Source organism: Scatophagus argus, chromosome 10 (genome assembly GCF_020382885.2).
Source record: "Scatophagus argus isolate fScaArg1 chromosome 10, fScaArg1.pri, whole genome shotgun sequence".
NCBI classification, from domain to species: domain Eukaryota; kingdom Metazoa; phylum Chordata; class Actinopteri; family Scatophagidae; genus Scatophagus; species Scatophagus argus.
In genome coordinates, this window is record NC_058502.1 from 5285667 (window position 1) to 5302890 (window position 17224).

Genomic DNA, 17224 nt, shown 5'->3' on the forward strand with positions numbered 1-17224 from the left:
GCGTGCGTGCGTGTGTGTGTGTGTGCGTGTTTCTGTGTGACACATAGCTGTGACCTCTCACAGCATGGTGTTAGGTCTTCAGAGTCACAGTGCTATTGTGTCCTGACCTCTCATATTACTGCCCGTCAATATTATTCTGGACACACACACACACACAGGTGGTCAGTATTGTCTTGTTGGGGGAGGGGTGTGTGTGTGTGTGTGGGGGGGGTGTCATGGTTCACTGCATGGGAACTGATTGGCTTTCCATTAGTACTCAATGACCAGTAGTCATTAGCTGTTAAACACACACACACACTTTTTTGGACACGAATTCAACAGGAAATTAAATGTCCAGTAAATTAGAAAACATTATCAATATAATTTAATTTTGTTCGTGGATTATGTCTTTTTATTAGGGCTGCAAGTAACGATTTTATTCTTTAATCTACTAATTGTTTTCTCATTTCAGTAACAAGTAATCATGTAAGTCTGTCTTATTCTTCTTTATCAGATCGTGCTGTGCCTCCATTTTAAATTGTTCAACATGAGGTTAGGAGCCTCCTGCCTAAGCAAAATATTAGAAAGGCTGCAGGCCCTGAAAAATCTCAGCTGGACGTCTGGACAAAATGATACACACAGCATCAAAAACAATCACAGGCCAGGAGCTTCCATGCCTTGCTGATTTTTGCACCATTAGACTGAAGAAAAACGGTCACAGTATTCAGTACTTGTCCCACCGTGCTAACCATCATTTTAAACTCCTCTGTGCTTTCAAATGATTGAGAAGTATCAGAACCAGGACCGCTTGGTTCTGCAACAGCACTGACCCAGAGGCTGTTCAGACATTTAAGGTTAAGGGCACAATGAGCTGCTGCTAAGTCCTGTCTGTATACTGTGGTCTACACCACAGCTGGTTGTAGTACTGATAATTTCCTGGTGTTGTTTTTATTTATCATTATTACCTGAAGTATTTTTATGTCACTCTCTGAGCCTGGGGAACTTTGAGGAGGTGAAACCACAGGTTCTCTTTTAATACTTTTTACATTAATATTTGTAGCTTAGATCATGTTTTATTATGAGTCCGTTTAACTTTTACGTTTCTTTTAAAAATGAATTGAATGAAATTGTGTGTTCAGTAGTCTCACGCACACATTTTTAACGCATCAGTGACTTTCACAACTGTGTCATTGTGCTGTAATGAAGCCTCTCCTGAAGCGACGCAAGCATGTCGACAATTTACATCTAGATTTTATTCACAGCTACAACAGTGGAATAATCCTCAGGTTGTTTGTTACTAACATTACCAGAAACTGACTATAGCTGTCCAACATCCCATGATTCCCAATAAGGAACTAATGTTAGTGGGCTGTCACCATGTCTACAGAAAATGATAGATTTTATGGATAAACTAGCAAATACTCATCTATCCTCATCCCAATGTAATCATCAGTTGACTTACTGTATGGCTATCAGTTTGTTAGTTCACACCCACAAAATTCTGGTGATGTCACTACAATCTAATTAACAGCTCTTTATGCTCTATTGCATTTAATGGCCTTTACTCCAGTGACTAATCTGTTATAACCCTGAAATTCCCTCAGGGCTGCTGAATGATGCCATAAAACCCGAAACTTTGGTTTCGATGTTCCTGCAGTGTCAGGCTCCAACGATGATTTGCCTGTTTAAGCAAATTTGCAGAGGAGAGCACAGGCAACCACAAATGTCATAATAAAGCGGGAAATATTTAAATGCACTTGTATTAAATCACCCATGTAGAAACCTCCTCTCGTTCTTATCTTGTCCTCTCTGTAAACTCAGCAGAAGTGGAAGTTGATGGGTGAGATAACGTGACAAAGGCCACGAAGTCAGGATGCATGTGTGTCAGTCGCCTCGATGTGCAAGAGCATACATGTTACATGTCAACATGGCTCGTCAAAAGGCCACAAGACAGCAGACTACAGCCATGTTAGTGGTTTGTGCTTTGGGCTGAAGGCTGACATCTCACAGCTCACAGTGACAACACTAACATGCTGATGACTGTCAAGCATAATGTTTACCACAGTCACCATCTCAGTGTAGCTTCTATAGCATGCTAACGTTTGGTACAAGCGAGGCTGATGGGAATGTCGGTTCTGGAGGTATTTGATCAGGAGCTAAAGAATTAGACCAATTTGAAACTTTAACCTCACAGAATCAAAGTGATTTCAAATCATTCTGCGGGGGCGGGCATGAATGTCTGAATCAGATTTCATGACAATCTGCCCATTAGTGTTCAAGCATCTGAGTTTAAAACCACAAATATCAGCTTCACAGCAAGATGTCGTGTCAGTGTCCACAGTTTAAGAATTTCCAGTTCAAAGAAATCCAACAGATATCCGAGAAATATCCATCCATGTTCTGACAGGTCAGCGTGGCCATCTGCTTAACAACATCTGCATCATCTTCAGTATCACCGCCATCATCGTCACAGCCATTAGAGCCCCAACCTGCCTGATGTACAGTGAAGTGAAAGATCAAAACAGAAAGCAGACATATACAGTCATTCACAAACATTTTCCCACACTCTGAGGAATTGATCAGTATTGATCACATGTAAATGGTATTGATTGTCTCACCCTTTGGTCTGTCTGTATCGATTTGTGTGTGTGTGTGCAAGACACTCTCTCTCTCTCTCTCTCTCTCGCTCGCTCGCCCTGCAGCTGACGGAGTTGTGTAGATGGGCTCTTCCTGCTGCTCCCAGGTGACCATCTCTACCCAGCTCTCCGCCTGACCACCGCACCCACTCGGCCTGGCCTCTGCCTCAGCATCACAGAGCCCAGAATGCAGTTATGGCATCCTGTAAGTGGATTATTGCTATGTTACAGGTAGAACTGTAGAGGTGATTTCTTTTCATGTTGAAGGATATTAATTTACACTAAGTTTTGAGGCCATACCAGCTACTTAAAGGCCTCATCGCCAGCAGTGATGCTAGACGTGACGTGAGAACCAAGCCCACGGCCGTTTAGTGCTCTTCATCAGCTGTGCACCAACTTGTGAGCAGTCGGTGTTCGTTTTGTTTGGGAGCCGTTTGTGTATTTGTTCGTTCACCCAGGCTGAATGCAAAATGTCTGAATGGAGTTTTGCGAGTGTGCGATTCATCCAGTGCCTCAGTGATTTTGTTGTGTTCAAGTTAAAATTACCCAGTCTGAAGTGTCCTTGTGTACGATTTTTAACATACACTCGCCAGCCAATCAGAAATGTAAATAATATTGCATGATGACACGGGTGTACAGTGCCAAAACAAACAGAGCGAGACATTGTACAGTGCATAGTGGAAAAGTGTTGTGCACTGAATTTTTTTTTCCTCCATTTTTCTGAAACACATGTGCACCAGCAAAGCACTGAGGATGATTCATAACTGTGATACTACCTCACACTGGTTCTACTTTCATACCAGCAGTCATAGTACAACTGTAGGTGTCAGTTTCGTCCGGATTGTGAATGTCTCAATATCAAATGCACATACCGCTTTCTTAGATTGTGTGTATTAAAGGAGGCGCTGGTTAAAAAGGGAATTTGTAATATCATGTAATATTTCATTTCAAGAGGGAGTTAGAATTAGTTTGGTTAGAGCCCTGACCTCAACCCCATCCAACACCTTTGGGATGAACTGGACTGTTCCAGATTGTGAGCCAGGCCTTTTGGTGCAACATCAGTGTGTGACCTCACAAATCCTCTACTGCATGAATGGGCACAAATTCCCACAGAAACACTCCAACATGTTGTGGAAAGCCTTCACAGAAGAGTGGAAGCTGTTAGAGCAGCAAAGCTGTCGGTTTATTTAAAATGCGATGCTCATTAAGATCCCTGTTGATCAAATGGTCAAGTGACCCAATACATTTGTCCATATAGTGTACGTTGACTGCAGCGGCACATGGCAACAATACACACAAGAAGCAAAGAAAGGCCAACAATCAGCAGTGACAAGGAATAAGAGCACAGGTCCGTGGATGAACTTAATCCTGATAGCAAAGAGCTAACAAGATCAAGATGTGGTCGGCAGTAAAGGCTCGCGTGAGAGGCAGGGGGAGACAGAGAAAAGAGAAACGAGCTGAGAGAGAAACCCCACCCACAAGTAGGTGGATCGTGGTTTCAGAAGAGCAGCACTCATATCAGGCTGAACATAGAAAGTACACTCTGTATTCTGTGGCTAAAAGAGAGAGAGAAAGACAGAGCGAGACAGAAAGGGCAGACAAAAGCGGTGGCTGGAGTTTGTTTATCTCCTCTCGCGCATGTTCCACTCGGACGAGGCGGATTTTACTCCAGCGGTCCTCCCGGGGAAATTTCAGCAAAACCTCTGGGATTTATTTGACTTTATACTTTTTTTTATTTCAGAAGTGAATGTTTTCCTCACTTTGGACCCGTGGATCATATTTTGACTTGCATTGATATTTTTTAGACATATTTGTATTGCAGCTAACTTGTCGTCGTGCCTTCTTGGAAGCCAGGGGTGATGTCCCGCCACTGACATGAATCCTCCGTCCAGGTGAGCCGAGGGAGCAGAGGTGTCTGCGCGCGCGTGCGCGCGCGCGTGTGGTGTTTTCATTCTGCGTGTGTGTGGTGTTTTATACAAAGGCCACTTTTCCTCTGTGCCAACCGGCGTGTCAGCTGTCACGCTGCAGTTATACCTCCTTACTGTGAAATAGCAGCATTTCATTTTTGAAATACAGGAAATGCATAATGTTCTCTCTTATTGTGAAATGTCACAGTATTGTTGCTGAAGAGCGTGCCATGCGTAAAAAGTGATTTAAAACGAATTTAACTGACTTAACGACGCTTTATTTTCATATAATAACCCTGCAGTCAAAGTTGAATGCGACCCTTTCAGTTCATGGAGGTTTCTTACATTTTATCTCGGGGGCTGCTGGATTGTGTTTGTGTGGTCTGCAGCGATCCTCAGCGACTCTGCCGGCATTTGGCGACGGGGCACACCGGCTTCGGTTCCTTTTTATTAACTCCATAACCAATTTGAAGAGTGCAGACGGCGTTTTGTCCGGGATTATGGTTGTACTGGGTCTGCATTTTCTTTGCTGAATACAGTATGTGCAGCACTGAAGCGGACATTTTGCACTATTTCTAAATGCTGTGAAAACCAACAAGGCGACTTGTTTTTCCTTTTATAGAGGAGCTGATTTTTAGTTGATGGTGAGAGACTGTCTGATGTTGTTGTGATCGAGGTCACAGAGTTTCGCTCCGTGTCAGGTAATGAACTCGCGTGATATTTTTGCGACCCAGTCAGGTTTGTTCACCTTCAGCTTTTCTGGTGTTTGCACTCGTGATAATATACAATTAGTGCGCTGTAAAGGATCACTTTTGCCGATTCGGGACACTGAATGACCTGTGGGAGGCGCACATGCACCACTCGGTTTAGGTTAGGCTTAGAAAGCTACAAATACAGAAAGGATAATCCAAGAGGCACACACCGTCCATGTGACATCTTCTCAAATGTTTGAATATCATTGTCTATAGTAAAAAATAGTAAAGTGAAACCTTATCGTATAATCTGAAATGTCAGTTTTTCTGGTGAGACTCGACCTTTGTGTCGTCGCCCACAGAGACACAGAAACTGCTGCCTACCTCTTCATGTTCATGACGGTGCAGACGTGCTGCTGGAAGGGTTTCGTAAAACATTACCGTGACACCTGATCAAACGTCTTGTCTCCTGTTTTCCGGTATCGGCGTTGCTGGTTTCCTTTTCTTCCGTCAGTCTGCTATTCCCTCTCGACGAGATGGCCGTCGGTACTTTTTGGTGCCATTTGTCTACATGCCGCATGACACGTTTAATATCTCTCCTCGCCGCGCTCAGATCTGCACTGAAGCCCACAGGGAAAGTTTGCATTTTCATGTGGCTGGAGTACAGACGTCGCGTCCAGCTAAAGCGCGCCTGTTGTGGTTGTTTTCTCCGTGCGTAAAAATGCGCAAAACGCATCAGGATGACGATTTACATCAAAGGTGCGTAAAAGTGTGTTTGTCGTTGCATGGAGACTTGGTGCTAAGAGCCACTTGGTTATAATTTTAGGACATTCTGGCACAGAACTTGGTCGTTACGGTTGGGAATTCGTGCGCTTAGGAAGCTGTAGTTTAGAGTCTGGACAAACAGGAAGCGCTGCCAAAAAAAAAAAAAAACATTTTGACGAGTCCCTTTTTCTCTCTCTTTTTTTTTTGAACGTACAATTCAGAGTCTTGGTTTTGGTGTTTAAAATAAAAATAGATTTTTTGTTTGTTCTCAATCTAAGTCTGTTCGTTTTAAATTACAAAAGTAACATCTGCATAATTTTACTTTGACTCAGCAAATTCATCGTCAGCTGTCAATAAGCAGCAATGTCCACTATTGGTTTAGCTTACTTTTCTGAAAATCATGTCTCCACGCTGACTGTGGTCCGCTGAGGCGGATTTCTTACACTTTTGAAATGTGACGCAGTTGAACTTACTCCGGTCGCTCATGCCTGATTATTTTCCCCCCACACAAGACAAACAAGGACCTGCTGCACTCAGCAACTTCTGTTTAACAATGGACACTAACCGGACGCCACGTCTGTGCAGGAAACCTGGTCTACCGCCTGAACAGGAACATATTCAGGGCACCTAAACGGGTCGAACACTCACCATACAACTCACACTTCTGTGGGTGTCAACTGACTTGAGCTAAAATATTTTAACTTTTATTAAAAGGCAAACCTATTGGTCCGTTTATCGTTGCCAAGTCTCCCTTTATTGAAAAAAGTACCGGCTTGTCGGCGCGACGGTCACCGCGATTCCCTGTTAATATCCAAAAGATCCAAATTTACCGAAATCCCGCAGTTTAAAAGAAAAATCTGATTTTACGACGTCCAGTTCTGGCGCAGCAGCGCGCTGCCAGTCGCAGCTCCACATGCAGCAGAGACGTGTAGACTGTTTGTGCAGAGTGATGAAAGCCCAGGCTGACGGTGCCGCTCTGTTCATCCAACAGACCACCAAACCGGTGCGATGCCTCGACCGCAGTAGCAGCAGCGCAGGAGAGCGGAGGAGATCCACCACCCGGCGTTGCCGCTGGAGCGCAAATCTCCCTTTCAGACAACAGCGGCGAGCGGAGCGTTGGCCAACCCAGCTCCACCGGAGCAGGAGAGCCGGACTCGCCGTCCTGGTGCAGAACCAAACCCATCTCCCGTTTCGACAGCCTAGGCGCGTTTCAGATGAGGTCAATATTCCATCTCCCACGCCGCGCCTCCAGCGGATATTTCTCTTATGACAGTGACTCGTTGCCGAGTTCCCCGGTCTCTCCGAGGCCACCGACGGCTGACAGAGCCACGCAGACTCCGAGCCCGACCGGCCAGGTGATAGAACACGCCCTACAGCGCATGGCTGAGGCGCACGGCGGAGGACCGGGGAGGCACCAGCAGCACGGTGAGCACAGGCATTTTGTATGAATAACCGGTCATTAACAGCCAATAGTGAATGCATGTAGGTGGAAGCCGAGTGTATCACTGCAAACTCCTCTGACATGTGCTGCAGTAACACATTTAGCAGCGGATGAACTGACATGCAGGGCATAAGAAAGCAATCATACTGAGACTTGCCATCACTACAGTGTCCACATTTTTGTTTACTCATATGGACGCGTCTTCGTCTTCCTGCTGCTGCTGTAAGTAATAAAATAAGACATTCAGTCAAAGACCGGTTATATCGTCTATAATCAGCTCTAAAAATAAACTAATAATGCTGTTAATAGTGCACGAATTATTTTTTCTGGTACTAATTTTTGCATCCAGGATGAGTTTTAAGTGGGCAGTTTAAGGTACGGGTGCCTGAGTGTTGAAAGGCACGAATGCATACCCTGATACAATATTAAAATAATACAGCACCTCCGGTGTGTTTCCGAACTGAATCATCTGACAATACAAGCCGCTCTGGCTGTTTGCACTGTGAAATTTAGCTGCTGCTGCTGCTGCTGTTGTGTGGGTGTAAAATATGAAAGCAGATATGAGCGCACAGCACAAGCTCTCTGAAGCTTCCTTTATCAAAGATTTGGAGGTTTGGGCATGCGGTCGAGTTGAATGTTAACAAATTACCAGAAAAAGTTGAAACAAAACATGCTCAGGATGGATTTGTACTCCACTTGTCACTACATGTTACTCATGAGAGAAGAGTCCTCCCACTTCCCACCAAGTTATCCTGTTGCAACTCAAATGAGTAAATCAGCCTTGGTTCTCACATTCTGATTTACTGAGCGATACGCTGCATGGTTCCGCTCCATTGGTCCTCAGAGGGAAACCCGACTAATTCAGGGTGAAACATGCAGATCCAGAGCACACTAGCATGACTCCTCAGCGATGCCAAACTCGTTGCTGCTGATTCGCGTGTTTTCATTCCATCGTAGTATTACTCTTATTCCAGTTGCGTAACATCCGCTGAGTGCGTAAAACCCTTCCAAACCCCACAGGACACATTTCCACTCATTTGCACAAAACGGATGTCCAACATATTTATATTTGAGATGAATAAAAAAATGTGGACAACATTTTTTATTTATTTACCGTAACAGTAACCATCCCTAATTACAAACTAACAAGCACGCTAATGGCACTTTGCGATACTTTGAAGACAATTGGATTTCTTGTTTTGTGTTGTTTTTTCCCCCTGTGTTTGGCATCACTGACTTTGTGAATGGATTTGGCTCAGGCATCTCGGTAGGCTTTGTTAGACCTGCAGATGTTGGATTGTTGCCTTGGATCCAATGTTGCCACTGAGTCCCGCTGAGTCAGATTTACAGGAAGGAAGAAGGGTCTTGACTTCTGGCTAAACCAACCACACCCAGTGTGTGTGTGTGTGTGTGTGTGTGTGTCATTGCAGTAGAGGAATTGATGCAGAAACCATTCAGTGAAACAGGAGAGAAAAAAAACCTAATTGCTGCCACACTGAATGGCTAACAGATATGTCATCAAAAACATGAATGAGTCTGTCCTGACAAACTAAGCAGCATTAAGTGGAATAAGTCAAACATATGAATGCTTGCTGCTGAAAGCTCTGAGCTGAAGTTTTTAAAACGTACTTTGGTGGTTTTGAAACCACTGAAGATAATGTGTAAGGTTTGCAGTGAATATCACCACTTTCATAGTGCGTTGCACACAACATTATTGGAGTCACGGAGATTTTTAAAAACTGATGCTGCAGGCGTCCCGGTGGCCTGACTCACTTGACTTACTCAAGCTATCTAAATAAAACAGAAATGCAGAAAAAATGAACTGGTGCAGCAAAATTACACATTTATTCCATACATTTTTTTCCTGGTCAAAACCTGGTACCTGTATTACCCACAATGCAAGCTGACGGTCCCATCAGGATTTGGGTGTGTATGCTAGTAGCGGCTAATGTGTAGCCTTAGGGAGCTAGGCTCAAGCAGAGTAAAGAATGGACTGCAGTAGCCCACTAAACTAGCTTATCGCTAAGCCCACACCCAGCTTTTGTAGTTTTCATCCCTGACAAACCCTGACTCAAGTGGCATCACTGGAGGCAGTGTATTTATCACACTTCCCTCCAGAGCGCCAGAAGACTTCAAAGCTCTTTTTTCTCATGAGACCTGCAAACACACTTTCCTGTGTAAAGTTCCCTACTTCCCCTTTAGGAAACTGACATTGAAGCAAAGAAAGAGCTGGAAGTATCGGATGAAGAGTAAACACTGAAACTAGTTTTCAATTGAATCGTAAGCGATAAAAGCAGTTCATGCCAGTTTGACACGTGGTAGGTGAAAACAAGTCAGTTAAAGCGTAAGCAGCGGAAGTCCACTCAAGCTTACCGGCTTTCTGAGCTTATAAGTTTTCATGACATAAACTGGTCCAAAAGGTCGTGAATGTAATTTCATGCTCAGGTTAAACGCTGTTTTGTGACTGCATCCTCATCTCAAACTGAAAAGTGCAGTGGTCATCATTTCACATAACTCCAGTTTTCTTTGTCCTGAATGAAATGTACAGTCATGTCATGTGGACGTGAGTCTCTGTCGATGGAATGTTTGTTGGACGGTATTCATTTCTCACAGCTTTGATCCTGTTTTTATCGCTGCTGTTTATTTAGATACAGAAACGGAACATGACACGCATGCTATCAGCTATGACGCTGTAGGCTAAAGTTGTCTGCCCTGTTGCTTGGTAACAAACAAAACTGTGGCACTGAGGACGAGATTTGGTGCAAAAAATAAAAAAAATAGATAATAAAAACAGAGTAAAATCCCCTCACGGTGGATGACGACCTCAGCAAATAACCCCCGGCTTATACGACATCAACATTTATCTGGATTGGTTTGTTTTGGGTTTTTTTCTACACAAAGATAATGCTGTGTGGAAGTATGAAAGTCATCTCCGGGGGTCCTGAAATAAAACTTGATGTATCGTACCCTCTGGATGTACGACTTTTGTATAATAGCAATGATTAGCTTCACTGATTGCCTTTTGTCTCTTTTATGCTCTTTCACTGCAGCCAGACAGACAAGATACCAATCGAATCAGAGCAGCACGCGTGTGTGTCATTCATTAAGTTAACCAGGCTTTAGTGTGTGTGTGTGTGTGTGTGTCGGTCAAAATAGGCCTGCAGGCCTTTTGTAAGCTGCAGACAGAAACCCTTTGCTTTTCATTCAGTCTGCTATACGTCCATCAGATAGGACAGATAGGAGATAAACCCACACTCGCACAAAAATATCTTACATTGTTCTCAATGCAAAAGCATCTCAGTTATCGAGACGGCCGGCCTGACGTGCTGTGTGTTAGAGAGTGAGATAGAGCACAGGAGCTTGAGGAGGATCAGTTTATCATCTTTGTTGTTGTCGCTCCCTGACAGTGTAATTACAGCTGTCCTACCACAACACGTCCAGCAGCAGGACGATCACACCTACAGTCACAAGTCCTCAGGATCAGCCAGAGTGGACTTGGATGTAATTTTTGTCTTGATTTATTTTCAGTTTTAGATTTATTTAAGTTGAGTTATAAAACATCCTCAGGGCTGGCTGTACAAAGACAGATTTTGCATTAGGCTTGGGTCTAACAAAGTTCAGACAGAAATCAGAGTAACAGCTCAAAGCTGAGTAACAATTGACCATCTTAAGTAGATTTTAAGCCCTTTTATTCTGGGCTTTTCTGCTTAGCATTAGCAAACCATAAATCAAGAACTATCAGAAACTGCTATTTCTGTGAACATATAGGAATATGAACACGTTCTTTTAGTTATTGTGTTCATTTTCCAAAAAAGAATCTCTTGTTGTAAACATAATCCTAGAAAAGAAACTCTGAGAATATTTATCTTCAAAGCAGTCTGGCTCTCTAGCCGTGTAATAAATGCTAAGCTTTATTTTACAAATTTCAACATCCAAAAATAACAAATTTGACTTAATTTAGAAAGGCCACCCTGACAGCATGATGGGTGTTTCAGTACTAATTTACATTTCAAACTACAGCTGGACCAGCACTCTGGCTGAAATTAGCTTATTGCAAAGGTTGTCAGTGTATACTTTGACCATTAAGTTTCAGTGCAGAAATACCAAACTAGGTTTGAGGTCATTTAGAAAATCTAGAGGATCTATATGAAGATTGTGAGTTTGCTTTATGTGTTTATAGGGATGTCAGTATGGAAAAAAAATCCAGTTTTGACTGGTTTATGTGGGGTCAAAATGATGCAATGGACCAGTTCAGCGTCGCACAGCTGACTCATCTGAACGCTCATACCAGTTGCGGGGTAAATCACTTCAGATCTTGTTATTAGGGAAATGATGACCTGCATCCATATCCGTGAGACATTTTCACTCATCTATGTTCCATTATTTGGTGTGTCCAGTACTGCCTTTGTGTGCTAATATAATTACAATGTCTGTGAGCAAGAAGAATTTCCCCTTGTGGATAAATAAAGGAATTCTGATTCTGATATACAAACAGTAACTGGACAATTAACTTTTGATCTCTGGGAAATTCAGCACATCATAAACACTCGTGGATGTTGTTGGTGTCGTCAGCTGTGTTGGTCTCTTCAGTATTGGAGGATGTGAGAAATATTAAGTCTAGGTTTCATAAGAGCGTTCATGAGTCATAAGTGGAGATCAGTAAGAGGTCAGAGCCTTTCATAGTCATATTGTAGTTAAGGCTGAAAATATAGCAGAAAAACCACTAAAACACATACGCACACGCACAAATGTGTTGGCTCACCCGGTCAGCTGGTGTATGTGTCTACGTCTTTATTGTCATGTCAGCCACACACACACGCACGCACATATCTGTGTCTGTGTCATATGGAAGTTCTTCAGATTTGCTTGTGTCTTTTCATCCGGCTAACCAACAGTTTGTCACAGTAAACATAAAACTATCAGGACGGCCTTGTGTCTTTTGTTAATCCCGCCTGCATGCTCTGGTTTACATCTCCTCTGTGGTTTTTAGCAAAGCAGTGGGAGCATAAAGCTTTTATAACGTCAAACTCAGCTGGGTCAAAACTAAAAAACAACTCTCTGATGGTGCGAATCAGGCCCTCTGAATCACACGCTGCTTGTCTGGTTGTTATTTTGTTTAGTTTGGTCTGTTTCTTGTTTCATTTCCTCTAAGTAATGCTGCCGGTCGGATGTTGCTGGTGATGCGATCATGAATTTTTGTTTCTGTCATGCTATGTTTGAGTGTTAGCAGGAAACCTGGACATGGGCGTCAAGGTCATCAGGTTTAAAACAAAGGATGAGTCAGTAAAGCTCACAGGAAATTACCTGGACTGTAGGTGACTTTGGTGTAGTGGCCAAAGTCTGAACTGCAGGGCTGGTGGTGCCTATAATTTGATGTGTGTGGACAAATTGTTGCCACCTTATAATATTGTATGCTCTTCTGTAAGTACATCCACAGTCTGGTCCATCTCTGGATTCTGTTGAGGTTACCAATCATATCATCATGTTGCCATGCCTGAGCAACCTGCTAGCCATAAAGCTGCCCGACTCCTGTTCGGCTGCATTCTGGGCTTCAAGCAAAACATTATTACCTCAACATCTGAAACCATACCTTTAAATCACTGCAGTTCTTAATGTTTTGTCTTCTCCATGCCTCTCAGGACACTCTCCGGGCCACTCTAGCACACAGCCAGAGATTGCAACAGGCAGCATGCAAGCAGAAGCAATCGGACAAGAACTCCGGCGAATTGGAGATGACTTCAACAGGCTGCTCCTCCTAAGGGTCAGTGATCACAGATGCTGTGTGTGTGCGTGTGTGTGTGCACGTGTGTGTGTGTGGTTGAAGGGATCCATCCATTTATGAAGAGGAAGCCACCAGCAACCACATTTGTGGAGCAAAGTGCTGAACACTGAACAGCTGCAGCAGAGCAGCTGAACAGCTGGAGAGAAAAAGACTGTGATTAACTAACAGATGTTTTATCAAATCCAACATACTTTTATGGTCCATTTCTTTTTTTGCTATTGCTGGTGCAAATGATCTTACTTCTTATTTAGGTTCATCATCTACTTTGTTAAGTCAAATCCGGTGTAGATACGACTGCATGAATGTGGAACAACACTATTTGTTCATTGATTTCTGTCCCCTTCCACCATTGTTCATCATTATGATGTTTGCTACAATAGATTCATCAGCGTTCATCAAATAACAGTAGTCTGCAGTGCATAAATAAAAACAAAACATCCAAATCAAGTCAAACAGCGGCTGTTTAACCATGTGAATGTGTGGCAGAATGCTTGAAAATCAGCAATATGCTCAGCAGGGCATGAATTAAAGGAAGCAGAGAGGGACTCGGGAAAAACATGCCCCTAAATGTCGCTGTGGGTGATCTGAGGGAGCCTGTGACCAGCTGGTTCTTTCCACTGCGCTCGGGGTGAGAAAAGCGAAATGACACTTGATCAGAAAATAACCAAGCAGACAGCCTGCAGCTGCAGAAAAAGTAGATGCCACAGTAACCACCCCAGTTAGAAAACCTCAAAACAAAAAACAAGAAAACAGCCATATGATCCAAAAAAGATGGACTTGTTGAGGGCTGAGGGGGGACAAGCAGCTCCATTTTTGGCTGCAAAGCCTTCAGCCAGTTTCCAGCAGTGAGAAAGAAACAAAAACAAATCTTAATGGTCAAACTGAGGGTGTTTAATTGTGGTGAGACCCAGAGCAACTCATTGACTGCTCACATTATAAAAGCAGAGCCCATTTGCTGAGCCTCAGTAGACGCAGTGTAGCCGATTATTTCTTGGCAGGCTGACTGAGGTACAGAGGGATGCAGAGGTATTTGTGAGTGTTCTTTCTCCTCCGCAGATGAGAGCAGGAAGTTATTTAGCTTGCAAATGTGAGATGTAATTGTGCACAGATAGTATTGCTGTTATGTGGTGTCATTCCCAGAGTCTCTACTTCCAACAATTAAAGATGGAGACACAGTAAAGTGTCTCACAAATGTTTTCAGGAGGGAAATTCATTCGGCACATTTGTAAGAGAAACACTGAACGTAAACATGACTTTTACTCGTTTACAGGAAAACCCCACAGGGCACCTTTAAAAACACAATAGGTAACGTTTCTGCATTAAAATGTTTAAAAACGGCGCAGCCTTTAGCTAAACAATTTGTTAAGCTCTGTACTTAGTTTATTCCAAATGTTTCCAGCAACGTTCAAATCCAGACTAATCTACTATTTTATTCAGAGTAGTGAGTTCATTTGGTGGTCTGTTGCTGTAAATTGTGAGCTGCAAACGTGACATGAGAAAAAACTCTGAGACATCACCTCATCAGGGAACATTTCTGCCTGAGTCACAGTTTCTACGGCAGTGTTGTTTTTTTAAACACTGAAGACAGCTCCCCATGATCACACGTTACGTCGCTACGTCATCAAATTACTTGACGAAGAGGATGCTACTACTACTATTTTTTTTTGCAATGCACAATTTTTAAAATCGAAACACCAACTAAGAGCATGATATCATATCATATATTATGATATCACCTTCAGCCTTGTTTGTCAGTATGCTTTTACATACACAGAAATTCTTCTCTGCATTTAACTCATCACTGGTTAAACACACATGCAGTGAAACACACAGGAGCAGTGGGCTGCCATGTCCAGCGCCTGGGGAGCAGTTGGGGGGGTTAGGTGCCTTGCTCAAGGTGCCACCCAAGCCTTTTCCTGCCCTTCCTGGGGGGTCGAACTGGCAAACCTCTGGTCACAAATCACTTCTCCAGCCTCTAGGCCATGGCTGCATGAAATTGCATGTGAAATGACGTTTGCAGCAGTGTGACTGGCACCTTATTGAAGCGATAATCACATTGTTGCAGGGAATATAATTCCCCTGAATGGTTCAGTCAGACAGACAGCATGTGTTATAAAGTTGCAATCACAGTTCATTTCCTTTTGGCAACATTTCTGCATGTTGCATCACCACAGTTTTATTTAGTCCTTTATCATAGAGCTGAGTGGATCTTTGGCAAGCCGGAGAGAGAAGAACAGAGCTGGTTTTGAATTCACTTTAATCTCATCAGAGAAAGTGACTAAAAAGTGAAAGTCAAGCAAAAGGCATGACGATACTGTTCATCCCGGAGAAGCGCTTAAAATGCTTCCTTGGTGTCAAAAGCTTAACGGCTATAATGGTGCAACACTCCAGCTGAACAGTCTGATTAGTCTGAAATGTTCACCCACTCTGTTCAACCTACTGGATGCTCATGAACATGAGGCAGCGAGACAGTTACCCCTTTCTACCCTCTTGTTTCTTAATTTCCCTCTAAACCCCTTAAGGGATGGTATTTGATTGGACCTGCGGTTCCAGCAGTCATCACATTGCTCTCGAACCCATTATTAATAACCTGGGTTACTCATCTGTCTTTCAGGTTTTGGTTTGGATCAATCACTACATTCATCTGCCTTCTGAGTGATCACACAAACTGTCAACATGCTCCTTGAACATTTCACAGGAGTTAGGCACGGAAGTCTGGGAAAATCAGGGGTTTAGTGTCAAACAGCAGAGCAGGACTGAAATCAGGAAGCTCTGAATTCATTCCATATATATATAAAAAAAAAAAAATCCCACAAGCTGGGATGAGGTGAATGCCAGGAGTCAAGCTGATTTGGGCGTCAGAGCTGTGAGTCAAGCTACAGAGGAAAAGAGAGGGAGGTTGGAGAAATATGAAGCAAAGTAATGACTCAACACTTAGTCACACTACCAGAAGGATGGGAAGAGGAGAAGGGAGGTGTACATGTTTATGTGCACCTCCAAAAGCCTCTGTGCACTCAGGTACAACATCATCCAGAAAGAGTGCAAATGTGTGTTTGTTCATGCTGTAGAACACTGAGGAGGCGGAGGAAAGAGGAACGTGGAGGTTTGTTCCCTGTTCTCTTGCCAGGTGTTGCTGTTACTGTGGACGAGTGTACATGCGTGGTTACACATGATTTCATAACCACAAAAGCATGAGATGTTTTTCAGGTTTTGTTTTTAGATATCAATCGAGTACTTAACCCTAAGTATAAGACGAAAGGTGTTTTCGTTTGTTGCTGAAACAAATATTGTCCAGAACATTCAGTTCACTTGACAGATGATTGGACAATTAGTAACCAAACAGTCTCAAATCATAAATAACCATGACAGCACAAAATGAAGATAAGGCTGAAGAAATAAGGCAAGAACAGAAACCGGTGAGCTTCCTGATGGTCCTTGTTTTTGCGGCGTGTCCCACTCTATTGGCATTAGTCGTCCCTTGCTGGTGGCTTTGCGGCCAACTGAACACGGTGAATCAGATGCAACTTAGAGAAGTCACTCTGATTGGCTGTTCAGCTAACTGAATCAGTGAGGGAAGCAAGCAAACAACTGAAGTCAATGGGGCACACACAAAAGGCTCTTCTTATACTTCATTGATCTTTTCGACACACCAATTCAACAACATCTGGAATGAAGCAAACCGAAGGCCACGTCAAACCGTCTAAGTAGTGAGCATGACGTGAAAATGGAAGGCAAGCTCTGCTTTATCTTTAACCGTGGTTTGTATATCCACAGTCTCAGGTCTTTCGGTTTCCCTTTGTGGATGGTGAATACAGGCTGCCACCATCAGCTGGCATAGAGAATTATTTCCTGTTACACAGGACATATGTGCTAGTTGGCAGTCATATTAACGGTGTATTCAAGTGCAACTTTATGGTCCAGACAGAGGCAACACGAGTTGGTGCAACAGTTGGCCTTCGTTGCCACTAGATCTTTGATGTTTGGTTTTGTGTGTCTGGGGCTTAAGACCACCGCTCCGAGGC

The 17224-nt window shown here is 43.3% G+C and overlaps 1 protein-coding gene and 1 long non-coding RNA gene across 3 annotated transcripts in view; one reads left to right on the forward strand and one right to left on the reverse strand.

Annotated features, from left to right (window-relative positions):
* On the reverse strand, positions 1–5792 carry LOC124065828. Its single transcript, XR_006844499.1, has 3 exons — positions 5656–5792; positions 2598–2818; positions 1–2472 (listed from the first exon to the last, which is right to left on the reverse strand). It is a non-coding gene; the product is annotated as an uncharacterized LOC124065828 (long non-coding RNA).
* bcl2l11 (BCL2 like 11) overlaps positions 4028–17224 on the forward strand; it is a 27161-nt gene continuing 13964 nt past the window's right edge. The window contains exons 1-3 of one of the 2 annotated variants that reach the window (XM_046401632.1): positions 4028–4507; positions 6971–7404; positions 13060–13181. In XM_046401632.1, coding sequence (XP_046257588.1) covers positions 4491–4507; positions 6971–7404; positions 13060–13181 — 573 coding nt within the window. In that variant the 5' untranslated portion in view covers positions 4028–4490. Of the gene's footprint in view, positions 4508–4530; positions 5974–6970; positions 7405–13059; positions 13182–17224 lie in introns of those variants that run through there. The other variant, XM_046401631.1, reaches the window with a different exon arrangement.